This window comes from Struthio camelus, chromosome 1 (genome assembly GCF_040807025.1).
Source record: "Struthio camelus isolate bStrCam1 chromosome 1, bStrCam1.hap1, whole genome shotgun sequence".
NCBI lineage: Eukaryota > Metazoa > Chordata > Aves > Struthioniformes > Struthionidae > Struthio > Struthio camelus.
The window spans coordinates 63,652,156-63,677,400 of NC_090942.1; the positions used below are offsets into that span (position 1 = coordinate 63,652,156).

The 25,245-nt window shown below is 38.1% G+C and overlaps 1 protein-coding gene across 23 annotated transcripts in view; it reads left to right on the forward strand.

Annotated features, from left to right (window-relative positions):
- The window catches only part of GNPTAB (N-acetylglucosamine-1-phosphate transferase subunits alpha and beta), a 47,980-nt gene that overhangs the window by 2,822 nt on the left and 19,913 nt on the right, over positions 1-25,245 (forward strand). For 5 of the 23 annotated variants that reach the window (XR_011141343.1, XM_068944841.1, XM_068944834.1 and 2 more), the window contains exons 1-12: positions 560-693; positions 1,942-1,992; positions 2,648-2,733; positions 6,142-6,217; positions 7,919-8,038; positions 10,082-10,123; positions 10,749-10,954; positions 11,613-11,677; positions 11,921-12,055; positions 21,089-21,250; positions 23,057-23,236; positions 24,299-24,469. Coding sequence is in view for 21 of the 23 variants with exons in the window: in XM_068944841.1 (XP_068800942.1) it covers positions 575-693; positions 1,942-1,992; positions 2,648-2,733; positions 6,142-6,217; positions 7,919-8,038; positions 10,082-10,123; positions 10,749-10,954; positions 11,613-11,677; positions 11,921-12,055; positions 21,089-21,250; positions 23,057-23,236; positions 24,299-24,469 (1,413 nt within the window). In the remaining 2 variants the exon portion in view is untranslated. Of the gene's footprint in view, positions 1-559; positions 694-1,941; positions 1,993-2,313; positions 2,352-2,647; positions 2,734-6,141; positions 6,365-7,918; positions 8,039-10,081; positions 10,124-10,748; positions 10,955-11,556; positions 11,678-11,920; positions 12,056-21,088; positions 21,251-23,056; positions 23,237-24,298; positions 24,470-25,245 lie in introns of those variants that run through there. The other 18 variants (XR_011141359.1, XM_068944856.1, XM_068944868.1 and 15 more) reach the window with 10 other exon arrangements.

A 25,245-nucleotide genomic window follows, 5' to 3' on the forward strand; every position in this document is an offset into this window, starting at 1 on the left:
TAATAGCCTCAAGATGAAAATGAGCTCGATTTCGAAATAAAATAAGCTCAAAAGCTCAAAAAATAACAGTTTATTAATCACGATGCAGGCGTATTCTTACAACAAAATATAGGGTATCTGGGTCTAAACTGATGCCGCAGCCTAGTCCTGAGCCAAGTTGCGAGTTTTATGATAGTTTGCTTGTAAAGCATTCTTAGCTGGCCTTCCATAGGTCACTCAGTTTTGTGAAATGTTTTGTAGTTTGAAGGTGAGAGAGCCACTGTTATCCTGTAACTGATACAGTATCTCACAGTAGAGGGGCTCTCCTGCTCTCTCCCTTGTGCGCGCTCTCTCTCTGGGTAAACCCCCTAGTGATTTTGTGTTATCAATATGTAAAGCTGAAGCAAAGAGGCCTCTAGGGATTATTACAATATAAATTCAAATAATAAGACAAGGGAAAGCATATTTATTGAAAAAGAATATTTCAGGTGGGAAAAAATGTAAAAGTTCCCCCCTTTCCCCGCCCCGTGTGTTGTCAGAGCTATCATGGCTCTTTTTAATTATAGTTGTGTAAATACAAAAAGCAAGTATTTGAATGGTTTACTTTTTTTTTCCCTCTGGAGAATTGTATTCATATAATGAATTTTTATTCAAACGCTTCTGTATTTCTTCTAGAAGCAGATCAGTGTTTGTGATTCAAGTTTGTCGTTATCGGTAATGAAAAAGTTTTCTTCTTCATGGATATCTTTCAATACATAATGACTTGCCTTAGAAAAAGTGTAGTAATGTTTGTATGAGATATTTAAGGAAGCAACGGGCAGATCTTATTCTTGCCTTGTAAATCATATGTCCTTTGTGTAAGAGACATGAACGTGTACAGGTATGATTTTGATTATGTAGAGACCATTTGCAGAGTTGGAAAAAATTGTGTATGTGCTTGTCATTAACTTGAGTCATATGATTAGGTTTCCTGTTCTGTATACTCCTTAGAAGATTTTAATTTGCTTTACCAGACGTATCTTAAAAGAGAGGGAGGTAACTTTTAATACTACGATTGTGAGTGCTTTTAGAGAAGTGGTCTATATTATAGTTCCCATACTGCAAGAAATAAGCAATAGTAACCTTTAAAATCTACGAATAGTGTTGTTAGAGTAAGTATTCTCCCTTTCTGGTAATTCTTTTTCTCTCCAGTGTATATAAACACATACTTCTACAGATAAAATGAACCACTACCTCTTCAGCTTGATAAAACTGCATAGCATGCTATCATAGCTTTTAAGGTTGGACTTTCACTATAAAAAAATACTATAGCAAGTTTATCTCAAAGTGCAACTTGAGTGTTTATTACCTCAAATTACATTTTTTGCTTCCTAGGTCAAGTTTTATTAAAGCCCTTTTTTAGTGTTGAAAACCCTGATTTTTTTTTTTTTCTTGTTTTCTATTTAGAACCATGGTATTGGATACCTTGCTAGTGTTGGAGATGTAGTTACGATCCTTTGCTTAGAGAGTGTGTGTGTGTATACACAGGCGCACGCACGTGTATGTGTATATATACACACAAATACACACTTGTATATATACACGTGCATGTTCATGCACATATATTTCTACACGGGTGTGTATACACATGCGTACATGCACAAACACACACAAGCGTGCACACGCACGAACACACACACACATACTTCTAAATTTAGAAATGTAATGTAAACTTTCAGCTTTCCAAACTAAGAACCTGCTTGTGATTGGTTTTCAGTATACCTAATTCATGAACCTGGCAGTCAGTGAGGATGGCTCACAAAGGGCATTGAAGCTGGGTGCAGCTTGGCACTTACAGCTACGCGATCTTAATGGCTAGATGATGCTAGGGAAAGCAACCCTGCCTTCAGCTGTGTTATTCCCACTATTCCTTATCAGCCCCAACAAGTAAATTGAAGGAGCTAAACTAATCTGTTTTTTCAGGGTAATTTTTCTGGTGGTTCAGCACCCTGACTTGGCTCACTGCAGTGGCAGGTGAGCGCCAGTGACAAGCCCAAGGAGGGGGAGAAGGTGGCAGAAATGCAGAGGGGGGAGGAGAGAAGAAGGACCTAGCTGCTGCAGTAGTTTAGCTGTAATGTAAGACGTCATCTTTATTGGGAAACGGCTATTGTGTTTTAAAAGTAGAGTTCCTGCCCAGGTTAATTTGAATAATTCAGTATGTCCTGACCTAGCTGTTCGTTTTCAAAGCTCAGTTTTTAGAGGTATACTTCAGATGTCCTACATGAGACTAGGAAGGAAGACGGTGGAAATCGTGCAGGGGGTTTTCCTGATTATATTCAAATATATTTATTTTAGGTCTCAGTTTTGAGAAAACTTTGCTGAATTTTTACAAGGTGAGAGACAAAGGGAAGATTACCGAAAGGAAAAATAATTTAAGAAGTGTGCCCGTAAAACATGAAATCCTTTCTTGAGGTGGCAGGGGGAAAGCTTATTTGTTTAAAAGTAGTGTGCCCGTGGTTCTGAGTCTGCTTGCTGATTCAGTGTAATAACTTTGCTTGAATTAATTCCTGGCCAGATCTATATTAAGGCATAGACCAATTTGAATTAAATAGATCTTGATTAAACATTTCAAAAGGAGAAAAGTGTCTAATTTTAGAATTTGATGACATCAGGTTTTCTTTCTTTGCAGGTTGTCTTGGAATGGAGTAGAGATCAGTATCATGTTATGTTTGATTCGTACAGAGACAACGTTGCTGGCAAATCCTTTCAGAATCGGTGAGTTTTGCTTGTGGTTGACAATATTGCAGTTTTACTGTTTTGAATTTTCAAATATTGAAATCAAATGTCTAAGATAACATGTGGTTGAGTAGGACTTTTTATAGGCTCTAGCTCTTCACCAAACTTTAAACTTAACCAATTTTAAAATTCTAAGTTAGTACCTAATATGCCAACTTGGAAGATGTCTGAAATCTGGAAATTCTAGTCATATAACAAAGCTCAGATATAAAAAGCATTTAATTCATCCAGTCCGTAAGGAAGCATTAAAACCACTGGTGATGTTAGCAACACTTAAAATTACAGCATTCAGTGTTTTGAAAAGCTATTTTTCATTTCCCTTAAATTTTACGTGGCATCTAATGAGGGATAGTATTGAGTAGAAAAGTTGTAAAGTTAGTAATTAGAAGCTTTTAAAGGTGAATGCCCTGGAGAAGTCACCCGCAGTGAACTGGAACCCAAGTTATATGAATCATTTGTTTCAGTTGTGTTAACTGCTGTGTGGTTTCTTGTGGTTTTGTAGTTCATATCTGAATAGTCATAGGGTCTGTTGCTCAGGAATTGTTGCTGTGCTGTGCATTGGTAGAGGGAAGAAGCTACTAAGGAGATATCATCTGACTGTCAAGTGTTGATACACTTTGACTGGAAAAAGCCCTGAAAGCACATGTTTAATCTGCATTGAGGTTTGTTGAATCACAGGGCAGTAGAAATGATCAGATCAGTTTGTCATGCTTTTGCTGCTGTGAGGTAATTCTTTAAAAGTACGTTGCACAGTATTTGTGAATACCTCTCCCTTTTATAGTCTCATCTCCCACTCCCCTCCCCTGCTTTCAAAGGAATGACAGATCAAAGTGGAGTGATTCAGTTCAAATTGATAATTAGCTTAATGTTTACATGTTTCTGTAGTGCTGAAGTGAAAGGATGGTAGTTTGTTTCTATCAGTACAAAAATGCCTGATCCTGCAATAAATAAGTACGAGGCTTTAATAAAATCATAGAATTTGTTCAAATCAAAATCGCAAATTTTACTGTTGTGGTACAGATATAATCAATTTCTATTTTTGCAGTCTATTTTACTGTTTCATATTGATTATGTAAAGCATTCCCTAGATAGTATTGATTTCTGTGAATTATGTGCAAAAGACCTAGTACCTGGGGAGAAGCTACTGATTGCCTAGGCAAAACCTTAAGGTTTTCATCATGGGCGCTAAAGTTAATGTATTGAGTTCATCAGTATGCCTTTACTGCTGTTCTGTCAGGCCTGATAGGAGGGTTTGCTGGGAGATTTGTGTGCAGATATCGACTTCCTGTAAAAATTCATGGAAAATCAATATCGAAAAAGCTCTTTGCAGGGATGTACTTTTAGGCATCTGTTAATTTTAGCCGTCCGTTATCAGGGCTTCAATTCCTTTTTCCTATCGAATCTTGTGAATTCAGTGATGGACCTCTTCCTGCAGTTTGCCCTGCATCATTAGTGATTTGACAGAATTTTTAAGGCTGATATCAGTATAACATATAGTGTGTCATGAGCTTTTTACATAAACTGTAACTTCCAATTTCGATCCTAGCCTGTTTTTCCTTGACATTAAAATAAGAACTGATTGAAAAAAAAGATCAGAATTGGAGAACAGGAAACTTGCTCTTTCCGAAATTAAGCAGATCTAGGGCTTAGTGGAAAGCAAAAATTGTATGACTTTTGGGAAATATCAACGCAACTTCAGCTGCAATAAAGTCATAGTATCTTCCGGGAGCTTTGCAGGAAAATGTCTCTGTTCTTGTCAAACCGTTACGTGTTATAAAGAAAATCTTAGTGTAAAATGCAGTCAAACTTATGCACCTGGGCAATCTTCTTATGACTATAACCTCATACAGCTCTTTGGAAATAACTTAAAACAGTGGGCTGTTGGCACAATCAGTAATAACTATTGAACACTGTTCCCTGCAAGACCAAGAAAGAGTTCTTATTTTGGCTTACATTTTCAAAATTGCTCAGCCTTATTTTCCCCTCTGGTCTCACGCCTTTTGGCATCCTAGCTGTTGCACTTACAGGTAGTCATGCCAGCTACTAAACTTCCATCTTTTGTTACTTGGCCTCCTATGCAACTTGAGATAGCGGAATACAAACTTCAGGGGTATTTACTAAGTCACCTTATCCAAAAACATTTTTGAAGACCTACTTAATCAGTTTTTGTGTGAGAATAAAAGAGAGAGAAGGCAGCTAAATAATGGAGTTGCATACATATTTGCGTGTCTTGAATACTAACTCTGCTTTCTCAGCTCTCCACCAATAACTTCTGCATTTTGCTGAATTGTAATTTAGCTATTCCAGGACATGACCACATCATATTTAAAAGTCCAAAATATGCGAGCAACAAAACATAAGCATACAATCTCCATGTTATAGAAGCTACAGACTGAGTTCTGTATGGTATAGCCAGTGAGAGCTGTCAGTAGTGGGGAAGCCACCATTGTTGAGCCGAGTGAGGCCAGAGTTGATGACCTTCTGTAGAGAGGTATTACCGAATTCCCACTTGGGCAACTAATCTTGGGCTTCATCTCTCTGCCTGACTGGAATTTGCAATGAAGACCAAATGCATAAATTAAGATGAAGGAAAAACGCGACTTTAAAATTTGAGGGGAGAAAATGTTTAATCTCTTCTGACCTTGAACAACTTGCAAAAGACTCCGTATTAAAAGTAGTGTTTGAGGTAATATTGAAATGGGTCTACTACTACTTCTTAATTTTAAACCAAAATGCCACTACGTACTTTTCAAGATAAAAACCACCTAGAGTTTATAAGATGCCATGAAAACAAGCAAAGCTCTGTCAGAGACCAAAAAGGTGAAATGTTAACACTGTTGTTGCTGATCCTAATTGGGAGCTCTAAACTTGCCTATGGTATTTTTTAATTGTTATGTTTGATAACGGCTACTTTCCCAAACAAAGTAGGCTAATATGCTGTAGAAATGCTTTAAGAACATTTATTTGAGTATTTGGAGAGATTTTAAGCAATTAGACTAGTGTTTCTGCAAACAGTTCAGTTCACTATCTTTTATAGCTTTCTTTTTCTTTACTAGTCTCTCTAATCCCTGCTAATGAAGAACAAACTTGTCACATCAAGATTAATTCAGAATTGACATATCTGACCATTTAAAAAAAAATCCATAAATGCTTTCTCTCTATAGAGGTTGTCAGCGTTTGGCTGCAAATGGCATCATTTCAGTGGCACAGATTTCAAGTGTAGCAAATAACATAGCTACATTTAATAAACTGTGCAGAAGCACACTGTTAGCAAATGATAAACTGGGGGGAAGGGAGGCTTCACAGAGGTCAAAATAGTACTAAAATTGCCTCATACCCTAAAAGAGTTGGATTTTTTTTTCCCTACTCCATGTTTTATATTCTTAGGTGAAGCCTGGGTAAACAAGCTCTGCACTTTGCCCAGAAGACCATGTTGTGCATTGTTGGAATCAGCTGACTTGAGGCAAGGTGTTTCCGCTTAAAACACTTTTGTCCTACTTGTAGAAGTCAAGGGACTGTCAATCCAATATTTTAACTCATCACAACAAATGTAGAAAAGCTGAAAGAACTCCTGCCATGAAGTTTCTAATTTTGTGAAGGACTTCTTAAGGTGCGTAAGGAAAAAACACCTTGAGTTGCACCCATTAATGAACCAGAAGCCGGTGTTGTCTCTTGAGGCAGAGGTGAAATAGCGGATTCAAGGGGTAACTGTATTCAGTAAGTTGGCTTTCTTTGCCGTTTGAGAAGGTAGCCTCTTGCAGACTGCGTGATGGTATTGCAGATCAGAGATGAGCAGGGCATTCTGGGTGGTGGTGGTGCTGGGGAAGGCAGTGCTTCTTATTTGACGTTCCAGCTGTCTTCAGAGAGACCCACCGTTGCTTTTTAAGTATCGCAGCTCAGTTCTCAGCAACACTGCTGAACTGAATACAGAACGTTCCTGTCTCGTGTTGTGGCCAGCCGTGTCGTACGGTGTGAGGGGAGAAAGGAGATGCTCATCTATAATCCATCTCTCTTTTCTTCTTTTTTTTTTTTTTTTGACTATCTTTTGAAGGATGCACTGGGCAGAGAGAGGATGCCCTTTCTTTGAAAATCACGTTATGTGACTCTGTAGATTTTAGCATTAAGAAAACGCTCAGAAATGTTTGCTGTCCAAAGGCTGTTTTTCTCTCATTTATCTCACTTGTCTTGCCTGTTTTGTTGAGGCGGAGATGTTGTCCAGGCAAGACAGAACTAAGAATACCCAAGGATTTAGGTTAATAAAGTACAATTTAAAATGCTTGACAGGAGGATGGATTATTGCATTCAATTAAAGTTGCTTGTCACACCCTACAGTTTAGGGAAGTATTATTGAATAGCTTGACCCTGGAATTTTTGAAAAGAGTAGTTGGGGCGTTCACCTGCTCTCTGGGCCTGAGAGCTTCATCTCTGCCAGCAGCCTGAAGTACCTGCTGAAACAAAGCTGTGGGCCTCAGAGAGGAAATTATCTTAAATTAATAGAAAAAAATGATGTGAAAAACTTTCTTTGCTGGTTCTGCATCAAGTATGCTAGAAAATGTGTGATCTTTCAAAAGTCCATCAAATTGTGTTGAGAGTGAGTTTGATCATTTTTGTCTAGAGTCTGAATTCATGCAGTTTACTTAGGTTGTTGGTTTATGAAATTCCCTACCATTGAGATCCGAGAGGGATTTTTTCCTGGGATAAAGACCTGGTCTTACTGAGGTCCTGTTGGCTCTGGGCAATTAAGTAGCAATGTATGCCTTAAGAGTTTTTATACCTTAAGCTGTCTTCTCTCATTTTAGTAGTCTCTGAATTAAGGATGTGCCTGGGTGCTGTTACTCGTTTGAGAAATATTTGATGAGCTCAGACAAGTTGGTTAGATTAACATGTAAGTGAAATTTAGGATATAAAGTTCATATTTCATTTTGTTACTGAATTGTTGCAGCCACTCTGTCCTTTTCCTGATTTTTGTCTGGGCTGTTTTGTTGAAGGCTTGTGTATAATTAAGAGATGATATGTAGCTAAAGAGAAGCTTTTTGCTTTGTCTTGTTGGCAGCTCAAACTCTAAGTGTTACTGTTGTTTACCAGAAGCTGCTGTCAAATGATGCCACGAACACTTCTAATGTAGTATTAAACAGCTCACGTAGCTTTCGTTTGAATTACGTAGGCTTTGCTTACCTATGCCGATTGATGTGGTGTACACCTGGGTGAACGGCACAGATGTTGAACTGATCAAAGAATTGCAGCAGGTCAGAGAACAGATGGAGGAAGAACAGAAAATAATGCGGTAATAGTTTTACGTTTTTTTCCCCCCTTTAACTGGCAGGAACAATCTAATGCAATAGTGACCCTTTTTTTGTTTTCCTATGTTGTTCAACATGAAAATCAAAGTGAATGTTATTGTTTCCTCATGTGATTATTATCAAAACGTTGTTTCAGTTCTATATTTAACTATGAAGTACTGTCTAATCAGACAACTGTTTAAGATACAAAGCATAATAATTTAAAGTAAGGCTGTTCTCTCCTGAATTAGTAAACTATCATGCAGAAGACTGTGCCTTGTGTGTAAGTCATTTTCTGTTGTTTTCCATAACTTTGTTTGGAAACAGGAAAAAAACCTGTAGTTCAAATGTATAACGTGTCTTCATCACCGCTCTTTCTCCCTCTCCCCAGTTATTTCTTTTTACGATGGACTTAATAAACAAAAATCATATTTAAATATATATTTTAAAGGCTCCTTTTTAATGTTAGATTTGCAGTCTCCCAAATGCAAAAACTGAGGAAGGAAGAAATAATTCGTTTAGGTTATAAAAGTATGATTCACTCTTCTAACCAAGGCAGCAGGGAAAGACATGTTTGGCTGTGTTGAGTGTTTTAGTTTGTGCTATGCCGTTCTACAAAATTACTCATCTAAGGCTTCAAACAGTACATAGCTTAATTTTTTAGCAAGCACAGGCTGCTGCAAATTACTTGAATTGTGTTCTCTAACCATTGATCTAGTTCACAATAGATTTCTGCGGTTTGTTGATCCATTTTGGCCAGAAAAATACGAAGTTAAAGAACAAGACTATATTTTAAGTGCTGTAATAGTTCAATTCAGAAGAATCTGAATCTGTTTTTTGTCATATCATGGCTTGCAGTTAGGTACCATTGATAATCTGATCGCAAAATGAAATTCTGGGTCTTTGTTTTTTTTTATTTGCTACTTCTACTGTGAAGGTATTAATAGGACTTTAAATATGTTAAATTTAAACATCTTAAATATAGACACGATCTGTGTTCAAAAAACCTTTTGTATTTATACTAATCTCTTCCTAGCAGTGTGTATTGCAAGCATTAGTGATTTTTAGCTTCATGTTATCGGTGGGCAGCAAGATGCTGATTCCCATTTTTGCAAAGGGAAAAACATATATTGAGTTCTTCAGTAAAGCCTGTGTAGGAAAGGGAAGTTGATATCAAGCTCATGAGTACAACTCATGTCCATGTCACATCTGTTATCTACAAGGACATCTGCTTCTCTCCCTTGTACATTACTTTTTTCATGTATTCTGAAATTAGTACTGTTACAGCAAGGATTGTTCTATGGGATAAAGAGGGCTGCAGAAGACAGGGGCAAGGACACTATACGTTTTTGCCAGTGAGAGTATATTTTGTGTTGCATCGCAAAGCTTAGCAAGTTGTCACTCGCTTATTGTTCCACCTGAATCAAACTAGTCCCTGTCCAGGTGCTTTTTTCTTCAGTAGGGGAGAGTCTTTTGGTGGATGGTGGTTCTCTCTTTCTGCTGGTGTGTGTAGCGGGCTGCCCTTCTGATTTTTTATTTTTTTTAGTGTCAGTATTACGCTACCTACCCGTTAATCCTCATTAGCTTCTACAAGCACGTGGCCAATGCATGACAGGCCTTATCAGAATACATATGTTAGGCAAAACAATGAAAACAATCAACATATACCTCATCCTGATTTCTTACCTGTGCTTTTCACATCAACAGCAGTTTCATTAAATAGTCTGATAATACCCCCTGAAAAGCTTAAACGTTAGCAAAAAGATTCCCACGTCTGCAACTGTCAGCAAAACTAAGAATTTAAGAGCTTATGTTGCGCAAGGGTGAGTGGTGAGGGAGCGTGTGTCACCCTACGTGCGCGTGTAAGCCTGAGTTAGCCTAAGTAGGCAAACGGCAAGGCCTTGGTGGTGTTATAGCTGGGTTATTGGCGCTGTTACAAAAGCCACTGAAGTTCACAACGTCTCCCGGACTCTGTTAGAAATCTGAATATTAAATTCTTGACAGTCAACTCAGGGTTATCTAATATAGATGTTTTAATTTTCTAATAGGGAAATCCTTGGAAAGAATGCAACAGAACCAACTAAAAAGAGGTGAGTTTTTTGTTTTTTGTTTTTTTTTTTTGGTCTTGGCTGTAAATCAAAATAAATGATATCCTACTCGCTCTTAGTTGGAAGCAAATGCTGATTTGTGGGGGTGGTTTGGTTTTACATGACCTGTGAATGTTTCTTTCTGTGTCATTTAAAGAAAAATTGACAGCATGATAATATGTATGTTGAATAGAAGTAATGTTACTGTGACAAATATGAGCTTCTTAAAGTGTGACAGTTTCTATAATGTACAGGTCTGTCCTGTTCTTATTTGTTTTGGTCGTGGTGCCATTTAGAGACCTTTAAGGTCTTCTCTTTGGTCAAAGCTCAGCAAACTGTCAAATCTTGACAAAATTCAACACGAATACTTGAATGAGAAGAGGTGTGTGTATGTGGGATTGGGGAATCAGTAATAGGAATGAACTAAACTGTAACAGCGAGATATTTCTTCTTAGCAGCAAAATAATCATCTCAGTCATTCTCTTCCTTCTTCCCCCCCCTTCCCCCAGTTGATGTTACAAAGAATAAATCAGATTTTTATAAAAATGGGTCTCTCGTTGTATCTCACGGTGATTTTTATCTTAAATTTTCTACTGGCATTAAATACGTCTTTGGTATTTTGCTCTAGTGAGAAGCAACTGGAATGTTTGCTGACACACTGCATTAAAGTGCCAATGCTCGTCCTGGATCCTGCGTTGCCTTCCAATGTCACGCTGAAAGACCTGCTGTCCATTCATCCTGCTTTACAAGCTGCTAACAATATGTTCTTTGTCGCAAAACCAAAAAATCCTTCTACCAATGTGACAGTAATTGTTTTTGATAGCCCTAAGGATGGTAAGAGCCTATTTGTCAGATTCCAGCCAGTTTTTCCAGAGGAAGTTTTTACTAAGTTATTGTGAATTATGATTTTTTTCTTCCGTTACTGACTCTGCCACTAATTTTCTGTTTGATTTTAGCAAGTGAATCTTTCCTCTTCAATCTGTTCCCCTAATTTATATGCCCTAAATGGCGATATAAATGATACTGTCTGTTTACCTCCCAGAGAATTGATTATGAAAGATTAGAGTTCTGTGCTTAAGAACACTTTTGCAAAATAAGTCTGGTATCTGAATATTTGTGTTGCACTGATAAGCTAAACCTCAGTCTTCTGACACTAAGGACGATTAATCTTAGAACTGCTATGAAGTCTAGGCTCAGTATTGTACAGAAAGTTCTGCCCTTGCTCGAAGAATTGTCCACCTTAAAAACAAAATTGTCTATATATTCAGCCTTTATATGTAAGACCTTAAAGCAGGTGCAGAGTCCTTACTTTGTTTAATATGTAGTGCCCAGCCAGTTGTCTATTTTACCACTGAGAATTATTAGCCAAGCGTAAAGACAGTTCTTCATAAGCATCCAAAACCTTTTAATTTGCAAGAGCTGATCTCGTTTAATAGAACATACAGAAGAAGTGACCTCCAATTTTGGATTTGCAATGTTTTATTTGTTCCAGTTGAAGCTGCCCATTCTGGAATGTTAAAAGACAGCAGCAAACAGATAGTATGGAGGGGCTATTTGGTATGTACTTTTAAAATTTTTTAATTAACATGTAGAAAAGCTAACCTTTCTGCTGTAGTCTTTCCATGACTCATATGTAGTAAGAAATGAAAGCTTTTAAAATTACTCTTATTTAAATTTTGGGGTTTGGGTAAGTGATAAAATATACACTAACTCTGTCATAAGATTAAGGATTGACGGAGAAGTGTGAGTTACTGTAAATTCAAAAAGGACTTTCTTTATATTCTGTCTTCCTGTTTGTAGACAACAGACAAAGAAGTTCCAGGTCTAGTGTTAATGCAAGACTTGGCCTTCCTTAGTGGATTTCCAGCTACATTCAAAGAAACAAATCAGCTACGAACAAAACTACCGGAGAGCCTGGCCTCTAAAGTAAAATTGGTAAGGGTCTGAAGGAAAGAATAACTTAGTTATATATATTTTTTGAATGCTTTACATATAGGACCTAGCCCACTTAGCAGAAGAACTGTTGCAGGTGACTTAGGATGTTTCTGATAGTAATCTTTTTTTTTTCCTGTGTGAGTGTCTCTGCCTGACTTGTGAAGTGTAGTAAGCAGTGACTCAAGTAACTGCCTTCAAAAGACTGATTGTCTATTATGTGCCTCCAGGGAGAGTGCAAGCAATTGAGCATTAGATTTACTAGCCTGCAACTGGTCAAAAACAGGAGTACCAGCCTTATCGGTTTTCCTGAGCGATTTGCTATAGGCTCGTATCTGATTCAAGTGCACTATATCACTGATTTACTTAATGTGACAGAACTTTGTTTATGTAGTTTCTTAGATTTCTTTTTTGTTTTTTCCTCCCCTCTTTGCCTTTTGGAAGAATTATTTTAGCAATGAGAAGCTTAAATTGTTTCATAGCTGAACGCTGTGTTCTTTACTCTACCAAGTACTCTTTATGGTCTTGAACAACTTGTAGTTCAGCTTACCCATCTGCAAAGCAGCTGTATATCAGTTTATGTGACTGTGCAGTCCATCAGTATTTCATGCCTTCCATTCTCCCCTGATGTTTGGGCACGTCTTCCAGTTAGAGCCAAGTTTTATGGACAGAGGTAAAGTTTCTAAATTTTGTCAAAATCATTAGCTTATGTAATCGAGACATCTGATCGAGCAGTCTTCTGAGGCATGTGCTCAGCTAGGTGAACAGTACTGGCCTGTTGCTAGTTAATGAAGCTGGATAATCCTGTACAGGAGCTGTGGTAAGAGAGGGGCTGAGGCCAGGCAATTTGCAGAGGAGAAGGGAGGGGTACAGGTATGTAGAGACTCAGGATGTGAATCCATAGGAAATCTGTCTTGATTAGTTCTGATGGCCATCTGTAGGATGTGCTAATTCACTTTACAGCTTGTTCTTGGTGCTCAGATGAGCACGTCTTGCTTTCCTTGCTTCTCTTTGGCAGTTCAGGTTGTTAAACTGTATATTCTGCTTTTGCTGAGAACTGTATCATGCAACCCCTCTCATAGGCTGGTCACACTGCAATTTAATACAAGTTGAATTTCTTCCTCTTTGTCTCAGCTCTTGTTAGCAGGCTGTCTTAGAATCTCACTAATAGTAGTTAGAAACCTTACAAAATAAACATATTTGTGCCCGTCTTCCTACTCACACTCTGTTAGCTTAAATAGCTCTTTTCTTTTGCCTTTGTTGTTTACGTCTTAGGGCATTTTATAGACAGCAGGTATGACTTCTGCTGGCTTTTGTTTTGCTAAGTTAATTAGGCTGTGCTCTTCCCACAGCGTTGGCTTGCTGTTCCTCTCATCTTCCTAATAGCACTTTCCTGCCACTCTTCCATTGTGAATCCATCTTTTTTCAACACAATTGACTAGAACTTTATACGGCATTTCAAATGAGGCGTCACCAGAACTTTTTACAGTGATATGTACGTAGTACATAGCCAACCCAAGCCTGGCAGACCATCAGAGACTTGCTGTATGCTAGGTTATGCTTGTTACAACCAGTGCAGCCGCTGTTTCTGCCCAGCCTCCCTTGTATCTTTCCACTGCTTCATATTCTTGACATTCATAAAATTGTTTCTTGCTATCCACGAATCGACTCTTAATTTGGATGAGTGGTGGCAGCTGTGTTCTGCTGTGGCAACAGCACCTTTCCTCCTTTTCCTTAGTGGCTCATGGGTTGAATTGCAGCGGATATTCATATGGTCAGTCTGCCAGTCTCTGCTTGCTTTGCGCAATGAGTATTCTTTAATCACTTTAAAGAAATGGCTTTTACTGTGGAGAAATGAGATGCTTATCTAATGGGAGGTGGTACTTCAGTTTTGTTCTCTTGAGACACCAGGTTCTTAATTCAAGCACAGAAGAGGAACAGTTGAATGCTTCCTGACCTTGAGATGTTTGAACAACCTGAACGTAGAGATGTTAGAGGGGAACAGACACTGTTGATACAGCCATATTGAAAATAACGTTCAAATGTCCGGCGCTCAAACTGCTTTAAAAAAACCCAACTCTTTCCCACTTAAGTGGGATATTGAAAGAGGAATACATGTAGACACATTCAAATCCAAAGTAGTTTAAAAAGAAAAACTAAAATTGCATAATTTCTCTACAGAGAACAACATCTCAGTCTAATTGATCTCTTTATCCTGACAGGAAAGAGGAGAAGTCTAGCTGGACAGTCCTGATAATTGGAAATCACAGAGCTAAAATGTAGTTCTGCATTTAGAAGCAAGGTCAAGCATCTGACAACTCATCTGATAACAGACAATGATTATTTTGGGGGAATTGCTACCACCAGATTCTCGTTTCCCAAGAAGCTGTCTGCAGTGGTGTGGTTTTGCCAGAACCTGTGCCTATTTCTAGGCAGTAAGAATGGTAAAATAACAATACCAGTTTGCAGACTGGTATCTTGGTAACCATCTCCTTGTTGGCACTTCTCAGTTGGAGCCAAAGATGGAGATACTATATGTCCAACCAGTTATTCAAGATCTTTGAGTGCCAGTTCATCCATTTAGGTTCGGAGCTTTTTCTAGTTCTTTGTCGCAGCTTAAATCACAGTTTCCTGGTAGTTTTAACCCATTTGATTTAATGGAGCTGAAGAGCTCAGAAAGCCTTTGACTTCAATTACCAGCTCTCTTCATTTCTTAAACTTTGCCTGTTAGCAATCAAGAAACTTGGTAATGATATGTTCTTTACCGCTTCTTTCTATTTTAATTTAAAACAAACTGACTCATGCTTCACTGACCCAGAGCTGTTTTCTAGGAACAGCTGTTTTATTATGTCCTCGCTAATTACCAAATTTGTGTCTGAAATAATATTGCCTCCTGTCATTTCTGAGAGAATTTGGCAGAAAAGAAATCTGTCTGCTTCCACATCCAGGAGCACCATCCTAGGCAGTGCTTGTTCTCCAGTCTAACTTCATAGATGTAAGCTCCCATATTAACACAGTTCTGAGGAGTGTTCCCCTTTCAATTCAGATCTGGATTTCATTCTCTGTGCTCTCAGCAGATGTTGTTTTGTCCTCTTTTTCCAAAATGATCTTGACTTAAAGCAATTCTTTTGTCCATAGTGCCCAGCTTTTTTCTGCATTCTGATTTCTTGCATCATTAACCTTTAGTGGCCCTTTTTCAGACTAACTTTTATATGTCTTTCTTGGACCCTTAAGTATCCTTCTGTCAATCCTGATTTGATGTTTTACCACCTGCCCTCCCCCCCCCCCCCATATCTTGTGTCACAGCTTGTACTAATCTTTTTGTTACACAAATGCCTTGTTTTAAATATCTGTTGTTGCTTGTTTTGTTCCTCAGCTTCCCCCAGGCACTTTCTAACTTCAATAGGTGTGGTTATTTCTTTGGCTGCAGTATCTAAGTATTGTTCCAGTGCTTTTTCTTCTTGATACTCCTCTGTGTATCGGTGTTTCTAGCATAGAGGAGTTCACAATTCTCTCCAGGTTTTCTGCCTTCGATTTGTAAAGCACAGCCTTTTTTCTTAGGCTAGCCTGTGGCCTCTGTGCTATAGCAGAGATAATCCACCAAGAAATGTCCTTTTCCTGTGGATGCTCTGGAGGAGACTCCATATTTTTCCTTATAACAGCTTTTGAGCAATCTGTTGGTTTTCATTACTTTTTCATGGATTTAGGACTTGTTAAGGAGTGGAGCAATTGTGCCTGGACCTTAATTTAATTTTTTGATTGCTGTCTCTAGGTAGGTGTAATCATCTTTTTTTTTTTTTTTTCCTCCTCCCTTTTTCTCCTCCTGCTCCAGCAGAATCTCTTAACAGTGTTATTTACTCCAGCAAAAAACATAATCGATGGATTCTTTCTGTGTTTCAGTTCTGCTTATATCCAAACAGCTGGCTAATCTGTTGTCTGTATCCAGGGTGGTTGCCAGTTTAACTTTTTAAAAATCTTCAACGACACCTTAGCTTCTCTGTGTTTCTCCATTGCCATGCAGGTGAATGTCTGCAAGACCCTCTCTGATGTCTGGATATGTCTCCCATCTTCTTGTCTGTTTTCATGGAATTGACATCCCTTGCCCGCTATCTACATGATTTTTCTTTTACTTGGTCTCGATTGAGTTTTTTTCCCTCGTTGTTAATCATTCGTTATCCAGTTGATCACAAGTCTTTCTCTGTTAGTGCTGGTTTTCTTCTCCTTAGTGTGCTCTTATCTTTGTTTAAACGTTATCACTGTGACCAGCTCATTATCTGTTCCTAAGAGCTACTCTTCTGCGATTTGGGGAGGCACCACTCTGTATAAACACCGTTTTTCTCAGGTACGCACTGCATTCTGCCATTTCTCTATCCAGTCATTATTGTTGTCTGTGTTTGTCTTTCCCTGGTGCTGGATGCTTGAAAACAGTTAAATTGAGATTATTGTACCTGTGTGGTCACAGTGAGGTGACAGGTTCTTTCCCAACTGGTTCTCTACTCTTGGTAGCAGCAATTTACTCCTGTTTTACCTATGATGGAATATATGGATTTAAAGGTAAGAAATGTTTATTTACAAGGATAAAAGCTTGCATATGAAATGTGGATGAGATTTGTTTGTTACAGAAGCATTCATTAAGATCCCAGTTCAGAATCAAGCCTCCATTTCAGTGGATGTTTCAGGTAGACAGCTGTGCTAAACATAAGCAGGTATGGCTCTCTGTTTGCCAGGGAGACAGACGCTAGGCTAAGGCTACAGTTAGGTAGGAGAACCGAACTGGTTTACTATCTCTGCTGAAATCTGAAGTGATTCTCCTGCTGTTGCCACTTGTGGAATCTTAAGATGTGTGAAGTGGTGTGAGATGCCTAGTGGAAGCGAGGAAAGGGCACTGGAGTTATCCTGGACTTGGGTCTCATAGCATCCTCCTGATTCTTAATGGGTTCTTGTTTATTCGCTTTCTCTCTCAAGGAGATGTTCTTAGCACGATGCTGGAAGTAAAGAACTAATAAACACAAAAATTTCACCAATGCTACTATTAGAAGGGAAGAAAGGTGGGGAGGAGAGAAAAGTAGGAGCGTAGCTGTTGCTTTAATCGGATTGTTTTCTGTTGTTTGTTTGAAAACACTTCTGAATCCAAAGAGCACTAAAAATTGACCTGACCTCTAGGCCATGTGTTTCTTGTTCTAAAAAAACTCAGTAATTTTCTCATATATAATGAGTCAATTTCCAAGGTGAAGCATCTGTGTTATAGTCTACTGAACTTGTGTACTTATGGTCTACGTTTTTTATTGTAGCTAAAAGGTAAACGGTATCAGGGTATCTGCTGATCACATTTGTTTCTTTATATGGTGTGTGTTTAGATAGGTGTGGTTGAAAAAGGTATGTTTGGCTGCCACTTATTTTCTGCACTCTTTTCCTGATGCATTAAGTAACCCACTAGGTGGAGCTCTTACCCTGGTTATCCAGCCTTCTGCTATTAAAGCAGTATTTCTTTAAACTGTAAAGGTGATATATCGAGCTTAGTTATCCTTCTGCAAGTATAAGTAAAAAAAAAAAATGCTTTCTTTTCCCTTTTTCCATTTCCTGCTTGCCTAAATTTCTTAATAAATAGTTATTGTTTAGCCTAAGAGAGACCCGTGTGACTTGAACTAGGGAACTTTTTCTTGGAGGCTGTCATGCTCACGCTTTTTCACTTAAATAATAAATAGTGAAATTTTTGTTGAAAGGCATTTTTTCCTTCGAGATTCTACATCCCAGTTGCTTCAGGTAACGTTGAAAGCTTGCAGCTCTCCTTATTTTGTGAAATATTGTTTTTTCTTTTATGTGTGCGTGTGTACATCCACACACCAAAACTAACTCTGTTGGAAGCTGAGAACCATAATATGGCTTTAAATGGCCTTGTCTTACTGTTGGAAGATGATCTGCGTAGGAACCTGCAGGCACAATGATGCTGGGGTAGCATATGCAAGAGTAGTAAGTATTGTGGTGATGCATGGCCTGTACGCCTAAAGGTTATTCGTATCACAGGAGAGCCTGCGATTGCTGATCTTGATGACAGAGGATCTGGGATTCGTGCTGATCTCCTTGTCAGTGTTTGAAGGAATAGGCAGGTGGCTTCAGGAAACAGTGTTGTCTGTTCACACAGATATAACAGTCAGCTTTGTGGGGAAAAAATAAGGCAGTTGAATTGGTTTGGGCTCGCTTTCAGGGGAGACCCTCCTACTAAGTTGTCTTACTAGTTCATCAGGTTTCCTTTATAAAGACAATAGTATTTTGTATTCTTAAGGTCTTTTGTCACTCTTTAGCACAAACACAGCTCCCCTTCCGAAGCCGAAGCCCCCGTTTTCCTCTCCAAATGGACATACGAGTTTTCTCCTGAAGTGGGACCTGGACTCTTAACCAGTCTTTAAACTATTCCTTTTTATCTTCTTAATGGCTGATAATGGTTGTTAAGCGATGAGACACTCCTTTATTCAGCACGAGTATTAGGAAATCTCCTCTCTAGACCTCTTAGCTTGAGAATGTAGAAATGAAAGTGTTTACTTGTGTTTGGGGTGCCTAGCCCGTCTGGCCTGCCTCCTAGTCTAATAAGTCTAAGCATTGCCCAATACACTGGCTTCGAAAGAGGACCTGCATTTAAAGCTACCTAGTGGGGGAGAATGCATTTTTCTTGTGTCTTTCTCAAGAGAAACCTTTTTCATGTACGTTATGTACACATGTATCCGTGGTATTCTGTGTGGATATGTGTGCCTGCGTGATATATAATACATTCTTTTTTATTTTAGCCTCAGGTTAGAAGCCAAGGTTTGTCTGATCATGCCGACTCTATGCCTGTGCTTGCTTGTTTGTTTCTGTTCTGCTTGTACAATAACCTTTGAGCCTGCTGACCAATTTTGTCAGGGTAGAGATGAATTCTAGGACGTAATATTTCAAGGAAAATGGGCAACTGCATATGGCTGTATATAGGGAATGTCCCCACTGAGAGAAGCACGATAGCTGTAAGACATCAGAAAACCTACCGTGGGAGAATGCCATTTTGAATACATCAGCAACGGAAAAGCTTTGGTTAGAGCTAGCAATTTATTAGAAACAAGATAATTAATTCACCAGATGACTTTGTAGAAATCTAACTTCATTGGTGGCTCTGCCTACGAAAGTACTTGTTTCTGAAGAAGCTATTGGGGGGAAAAATGCTTTTTGGATGCAGGGTTTCAATGCAAAGGTTACTTTAACTTTGAAGCCGAGCAGTGGACTCATATTTCTTAACTACTTGTTGTTTCTACTTGGACTGTCATATATCGAAAACCTAGAACATTTGTGCAGTACTAGTGGTGAAAAGAGGTTTGTAATGAGTCTAGTTAGGAATCTGCAGTATATGCATCCATTTTGTTGCATTTGTCTTGGTGGAAACAAGTTAAAGAGAAATTAAATGTTCTTCAACACTTTTTAAGCTGTAAAAGGTAATACTTTTGGTTTGTGACTTGTATGTTTTAGATGGCAGATTCTAAGGGACTGTGTGACATTGTTGTATTCCTAAATAAAGCACATACCCACTGATGGCAGCTTTGCAATCTGTAGCATTTTGATATTGATATTTTTGGAGGTTGCTAGCTGCAGCCCGTAACTATGCCTCAGCCATTTAGCTACTGAAGCCATCCTTTCCACCCGTAGGTTCAGATGATTCCCTGGAAGGTCTGAGATTTATCAGATTTTTCTAATGGCAGACCTCATAAGTCAGATTGAAAGCTCTCAAATAGCACATGAGTCAAACCATCAACAGCTTTAAAATGTCACAAGCAGGACAGCTGGTCTTGCTAAAGGAAGGGGTGCTAACTCTGGGACAAGTGTTGTTTTAAAACAAGCAGAAAAGGTCAGATTTAATATTAAAAAGAAAGAAAAAAAAAAGAAAAAGAAAGAAATGGGGGCAAAATTGCCTAAAGGAATTTTGAATAAAAAATTTGTGATGGTTCTGCTCTTTTCTTACCTGACAGCATTCAAATGAAACTTTTTGTTAATAGCTTTTACAGATCTTCTCTCACTGAAAATCTGTATTTATTTGTTTTATGTTGCATAAAGGAACATAAATTAAGCATTGCATCTGATAAATATGGCTAGTGATTAACTGCGTTTATTCTCAGTCTGACTGTTGAATGCACGCCCCTGGAGAATCAAAGCGCAGTTGTGCTTTTAGCTTCTTGTTGTGTTTTTTTTTCCTGCTCACACTACTACATATGGTAAACACGGCATTTAATTGGGTTAGTCTATACTTTTGGTGAAATGTCTCGGTGTCCTGCAATTGGCAAGGTATACTAGCTATTAGAGAGGGCATATAGTGCAAGAGCCCCTTAGTATCCTGTGCGTTATGAAATCTGATATCCAGAATCACTAGTGGCAAGAGATAAAAACAGTGAACAGATCAAACAGTCCCCAACTAAGAAATGACCTTAACAGCATATTGGCAACCATCGTTAAGGACTTGGAAACCCACATGGATTAGTTCTGGAGCCCTTTGTATCTCAGATTTCTGAACTGTAGGTTGATCTGCAAACCATTCTGAAAATTTCACGCTTCTGAAAGCATAGATGAATTGATGGCCTTAATTTACTCAGAAAAGTGTCACGTGGTTAAAAAGAAAAAAAAAAGTGTAATTCTTTCAGCCGCAAAATAAAGTTTAAATAAAAAGTGAATTTTGGTTTTGGGGGGTGGGAGGGAATGGGCAGGGCAACTTCACTTATTCAAGAATTATTCTTAACATGCACAGGTTTATTGTTGCTGGATATTGCATAAAGATAAATTTATTTGGAAAGAATGAAACTAAGCATCTAGAAGTGTTTTGTATATTTAAATGTCAGTTTTCATTTCTCATTTTATTACTCCTTTTTTTTTTGTGTTCTTACAAAATAGTAGTCTTGAGATGAGTTTTTTACCTATCATTTTTATTAGTAACTCCAGTGAGGAAAAATATAACAAAAAAATTGAATTGTATTAGCAAAGGAATACATGGATAAATGCCAGAAATGATTTTCTCTGCCTGTGTAGTTGCAGCTCTATTCAGAAGCCAGTGTGGCTCTCTTGCAACTGAATAACCCTAAGGGTTTCCAAGAGCTGAGCAAGCAAGCGAAGAAGAACATGACTATAGATGGAAAAGAATTGACTCTTAATCCGGCTTATTTACTATGGGACCTCAGCTCTGTCAGTCAGGTAGGTAAATTCTGTTAGTGTGTGAAAATATTGCAGTATCTAAAAACTCCAAGTAGAAGCTAACTAATTAATGCCAAGGAACAGAGGATTTCTCCAGAAGTTTGGAACAGTCAAGAATCCAGTGTTTATTATAAGAAAAATGCCACAAGAACACTCTCACGTTCTGAAATCAAGAAGGAAGAAAGACCCTACAGGGCAGCATTTAACTGAAATTTTCTTGTTCTCTACCGAGAGAAAAACTTTGCCCTTCTGCGCATGTTATGATAAAATTGTATGCAGTCAATTCCTGAAACTCTTCACTGATATCGACTGTCAGATAAGTAGCCTTCTCATGTGTGGGGGAGAGAGAGGCTTTTATTATCAGACGTGATTCTATTTCCTTCCTGATATATTTCTTTGGCCTTTTTTTTTTTTTTTTTTTTTTGCTTTGCAGCATCACATATGCTAAGAAAATATTAATTACTTCTCTTCCAAAAATTTAAAAGAACTGAAATATGGATATCTGTAAGGAAAGGAGTTTTACTTTAAACAAATGATACAAACATGGATGTTGAGTTTATCAAAAGGAAATAAAGACATCTATTTCAAAATAAGATCATTTTAAAGTCTTATTGTTTTTTTTTTCTTTCCTTGCCAGAATTTTATTTTATATTAAGCATCAAATAACATGGATAGAGTAAACATGCACTTTCTAATAAAGCTTGCAGTGTCCATTTGTATTCTGTGAACTTGGCTTTGGGGAACTTTTCTCATTAATACAAACCCTAAACTCAGACATCATACTTCCCTATGTTAAAATAATGTATTCTTTCACAAATGGGTACCTAACCAATGCATGCTGGTGTTACTGAAAACCTTAACTTTCAGCTCTTGTGCTGCTGAGCATGTATAAGTACCTATCGAAAAGAAGGAGACTTACCTATAGGGCACAGAGTTTGCAGTGGAAGTGGTAGTCCTTACAAGTTCAAGTTTTCCTAGAGTATCCTGTTTTAGCTGGGCATATTCCTTTTAGGTGGTCTCAACTGCCATTTTTAGAAAAGATCATTAAATTCTCAAAAATAGTAAGGAAATGTATGTTACACTGTCATATAAACTAATGTTTCTTACCTGAAAAGTTTCTGATTAAAATGTTGCCTTTTTAATAAAAAGCATGTGGAAACATTTAACTATTTGATAGTAAGTATTAGGCTCAGTTTTGTTAAATTTCTCCTGTTCAAAATCTTTTAAAACAAAAGAGCAGGGGATGATGGAAGAGCTGCTACATCGTAACTCTTCCAATGTATCTGTATTAAGTGACATTTAAGAGACATTTATATATGATTTAATATGCAATGCAATTGCAAGGTCCTAGTCTCTTCAAACTCAGTTCTGAAAGGTGATGTTCATGATTTGACATGCAGCTTGGCTTTTAATTAGCCCACCACACAGAGGTGTAGGGGATGAGGAAACAGTTGGGGCTAATTAGCCAGGAAAGCAGGAGGGTGTATTTTGCCGGGACTCTTTCTTCAAGAGACAGGATCACACAAGCCACTGTCATCTTACAGTGTGTTCAGCAGACACTTCCTGCTGATGCCTTGTGGTCAGCTGCTGATGTTAGAAGTATATGTTAATACTTGGATATTTCAGTAGACTCTGATCCTTCAGTAGAATGATGGTATTTGACCAACATACCTTGTATTTTGACTATCTAAGTCTTAGTGTGCTCATGTACCTTTCTGTTAAAGCACACTGCATGTTTTCTAGCTGGATCAGAACCTGAATATATATATTTTTTAAATCTAAGTAGAGGATTCTTTCTTTTTGTAGTCTAAACAGGATGAAGATATTTCTGCTAGCCGTTTTGAGGATAATGAAGAACTGAGATACTCGTTGAGATCAATAGAGAGGCATGCCCCTTGGGTGCGACATATTTTCATTGTCACTAACGGGCAGATTCCTTCCTGGCTTAACCTGGATAATCCTCGGATAACTATAGTGACGCATCAGGTAAAAAAACAAAACAAAACAACAACAACAAAACCCCAGGAAAATGCCACTATTAAAGGTTATGTCTTCGTTTTTAAATGCATTATCCCCTATCAGCTGAAGTCTGCATTTATGAGGAAGGTAAAAGTGACCACCTCTTCCCCCTTTCATCCATGGTTTTGTTAAACCCCAGTATATTCCTGTATTTCAGTTTGGCTAAGAAGATAACTGAAGATACATCAAACCTTTGCTTAGTCTGTTTTTCCAGATACTTAGGCTTCAGCTAATATGTACCCATGTCTAATTTCCTTATAAAATCTATTTATAAAAAGCTTGGAGGGAAGAAAACGCAATCTGAATCTCAGTCCGTAAACAACGTCTCAGGATGAGCGATAACCTAATAAACTTGTGTTGAGACAGGATGGACTATAGTTATGGGGGCTAATAATTTGGCTGCAAGAAAAGTAGCTATGCTTTCTAACAAGCTTATTTAAAAAGAAAAAAGGACTTATTCAAGAAACTTGAAGTCAAACAACAAAAATACCCTAGTGGCTAGTGGCTTCTTATTACAATTTCAGGAGTAATTTTGGCATCTTGACATACTATAGCTCTGAGCAACCTAAGAGGTAACAAGATACTAATTCAACTTCTGTTGCTGTCTGCTTGCTAAGTTATTTGCAAGAGATGGAAGAATCCTGACTCCTTGAATGTTGGAACAAGCTTGAAATTCTGGGCAGCCTGAACTGCACAAGATGCATAAATAGGTATACGTTAGGCCTGATCCAGTACCCCGTGAAATAAATAGGAATTTGTGTCTATGCATTGATTCAGGTGCAGTTTTTGTAGTTAACTATCACAGACCTGAAAATGATTTTAGCTAGGGAAAGGAGATATTAAAGTTTATTTCTTTCTTTTGCTAATCACTTTCCACATTTCTGTCTTTCAAATCTCTTCTTGTTAAAAATTAATTTTTTGTTTTAGATAGGCACCAAATCTGTCTGAAGTGCCTGGCCTTTTATGGGTATGTTTTGTTTTATCTTGCCTTCTGAAACTGTTTTGGGTTGTTGGGTTTTTTTATCTTAGGAAATATTTCGGAACGTGAGTCACTTGCCTACCTTCAGTTCACCAGCTATCGAAAGTCATATTCATCGTATCAGTGGCCTCTCTCAGAAGTTTATTTACCTCAATGACGATGTTATGTTTGGAAAGGATGTTTGGCCTGATGATTTTTACAGTCACTCTAAAGGTCAAAAGGTAAGCCGTTATGAAAGGATTTTTTTACTAGAAGTAGATTCAAAACTTTTCTGTGCTAATACCATGTAAAATGAAGAAATACTACTTTGAAAGGGAGCATGCATATAAGAAGCTTCTGCCTTGTCCCCTCCTCCCCCTTAGGGATCATTATTCTTAACGAGAAAATAGCAAAGATGCAAGGTAGAAAAAGCGTGTGTGTTTTTGTTTTTAATGTTTGCATGCAGAATTACCTTCATTTATGTTCTCTACTGAGGGTGTAACTGTTCCTCTGTCAGGCTTTATGCTTCACTTTTTCATCAGTGTAGTTCTCTAATTCTCCCACTTCTTGTCTGAGCCCTGGTAAGGTTGGTCTGGTGTTTGGCCGCTGTCAGTCTCTCGTCCCTCGTGAATTCCTTCTGCTCTGTGGGAAACGTTCTGTTCAACAGAGAGCAGAATTAGTTCTTCCATGAGAACGCTGAGGGTAGATGACAGTCAAACCGGTCTCATGTTTAAGTTCACTAAAACCCACCTCTGTTCCAGAAACCCAAAATACCTTTGCCAACTCGGTATGTTATTACGTGCTATAAGGTGTACTAGTGTTTGTGAAGATGAAGTGACTTAGTCTTTCGACATACCTGTTAATAGCAACTGTGGTTAAACAAAGAAAGCAGGTTGAGGAAACATTAGCAGTAACTGTGTTGAAAAACCGTTTGTCAGCAGAGTTCTCATCTGTGAGGTTAATCTACAAGACAGCCATGGAGGGAAAACTTTAAGATTTATATTATTTACATTACAGA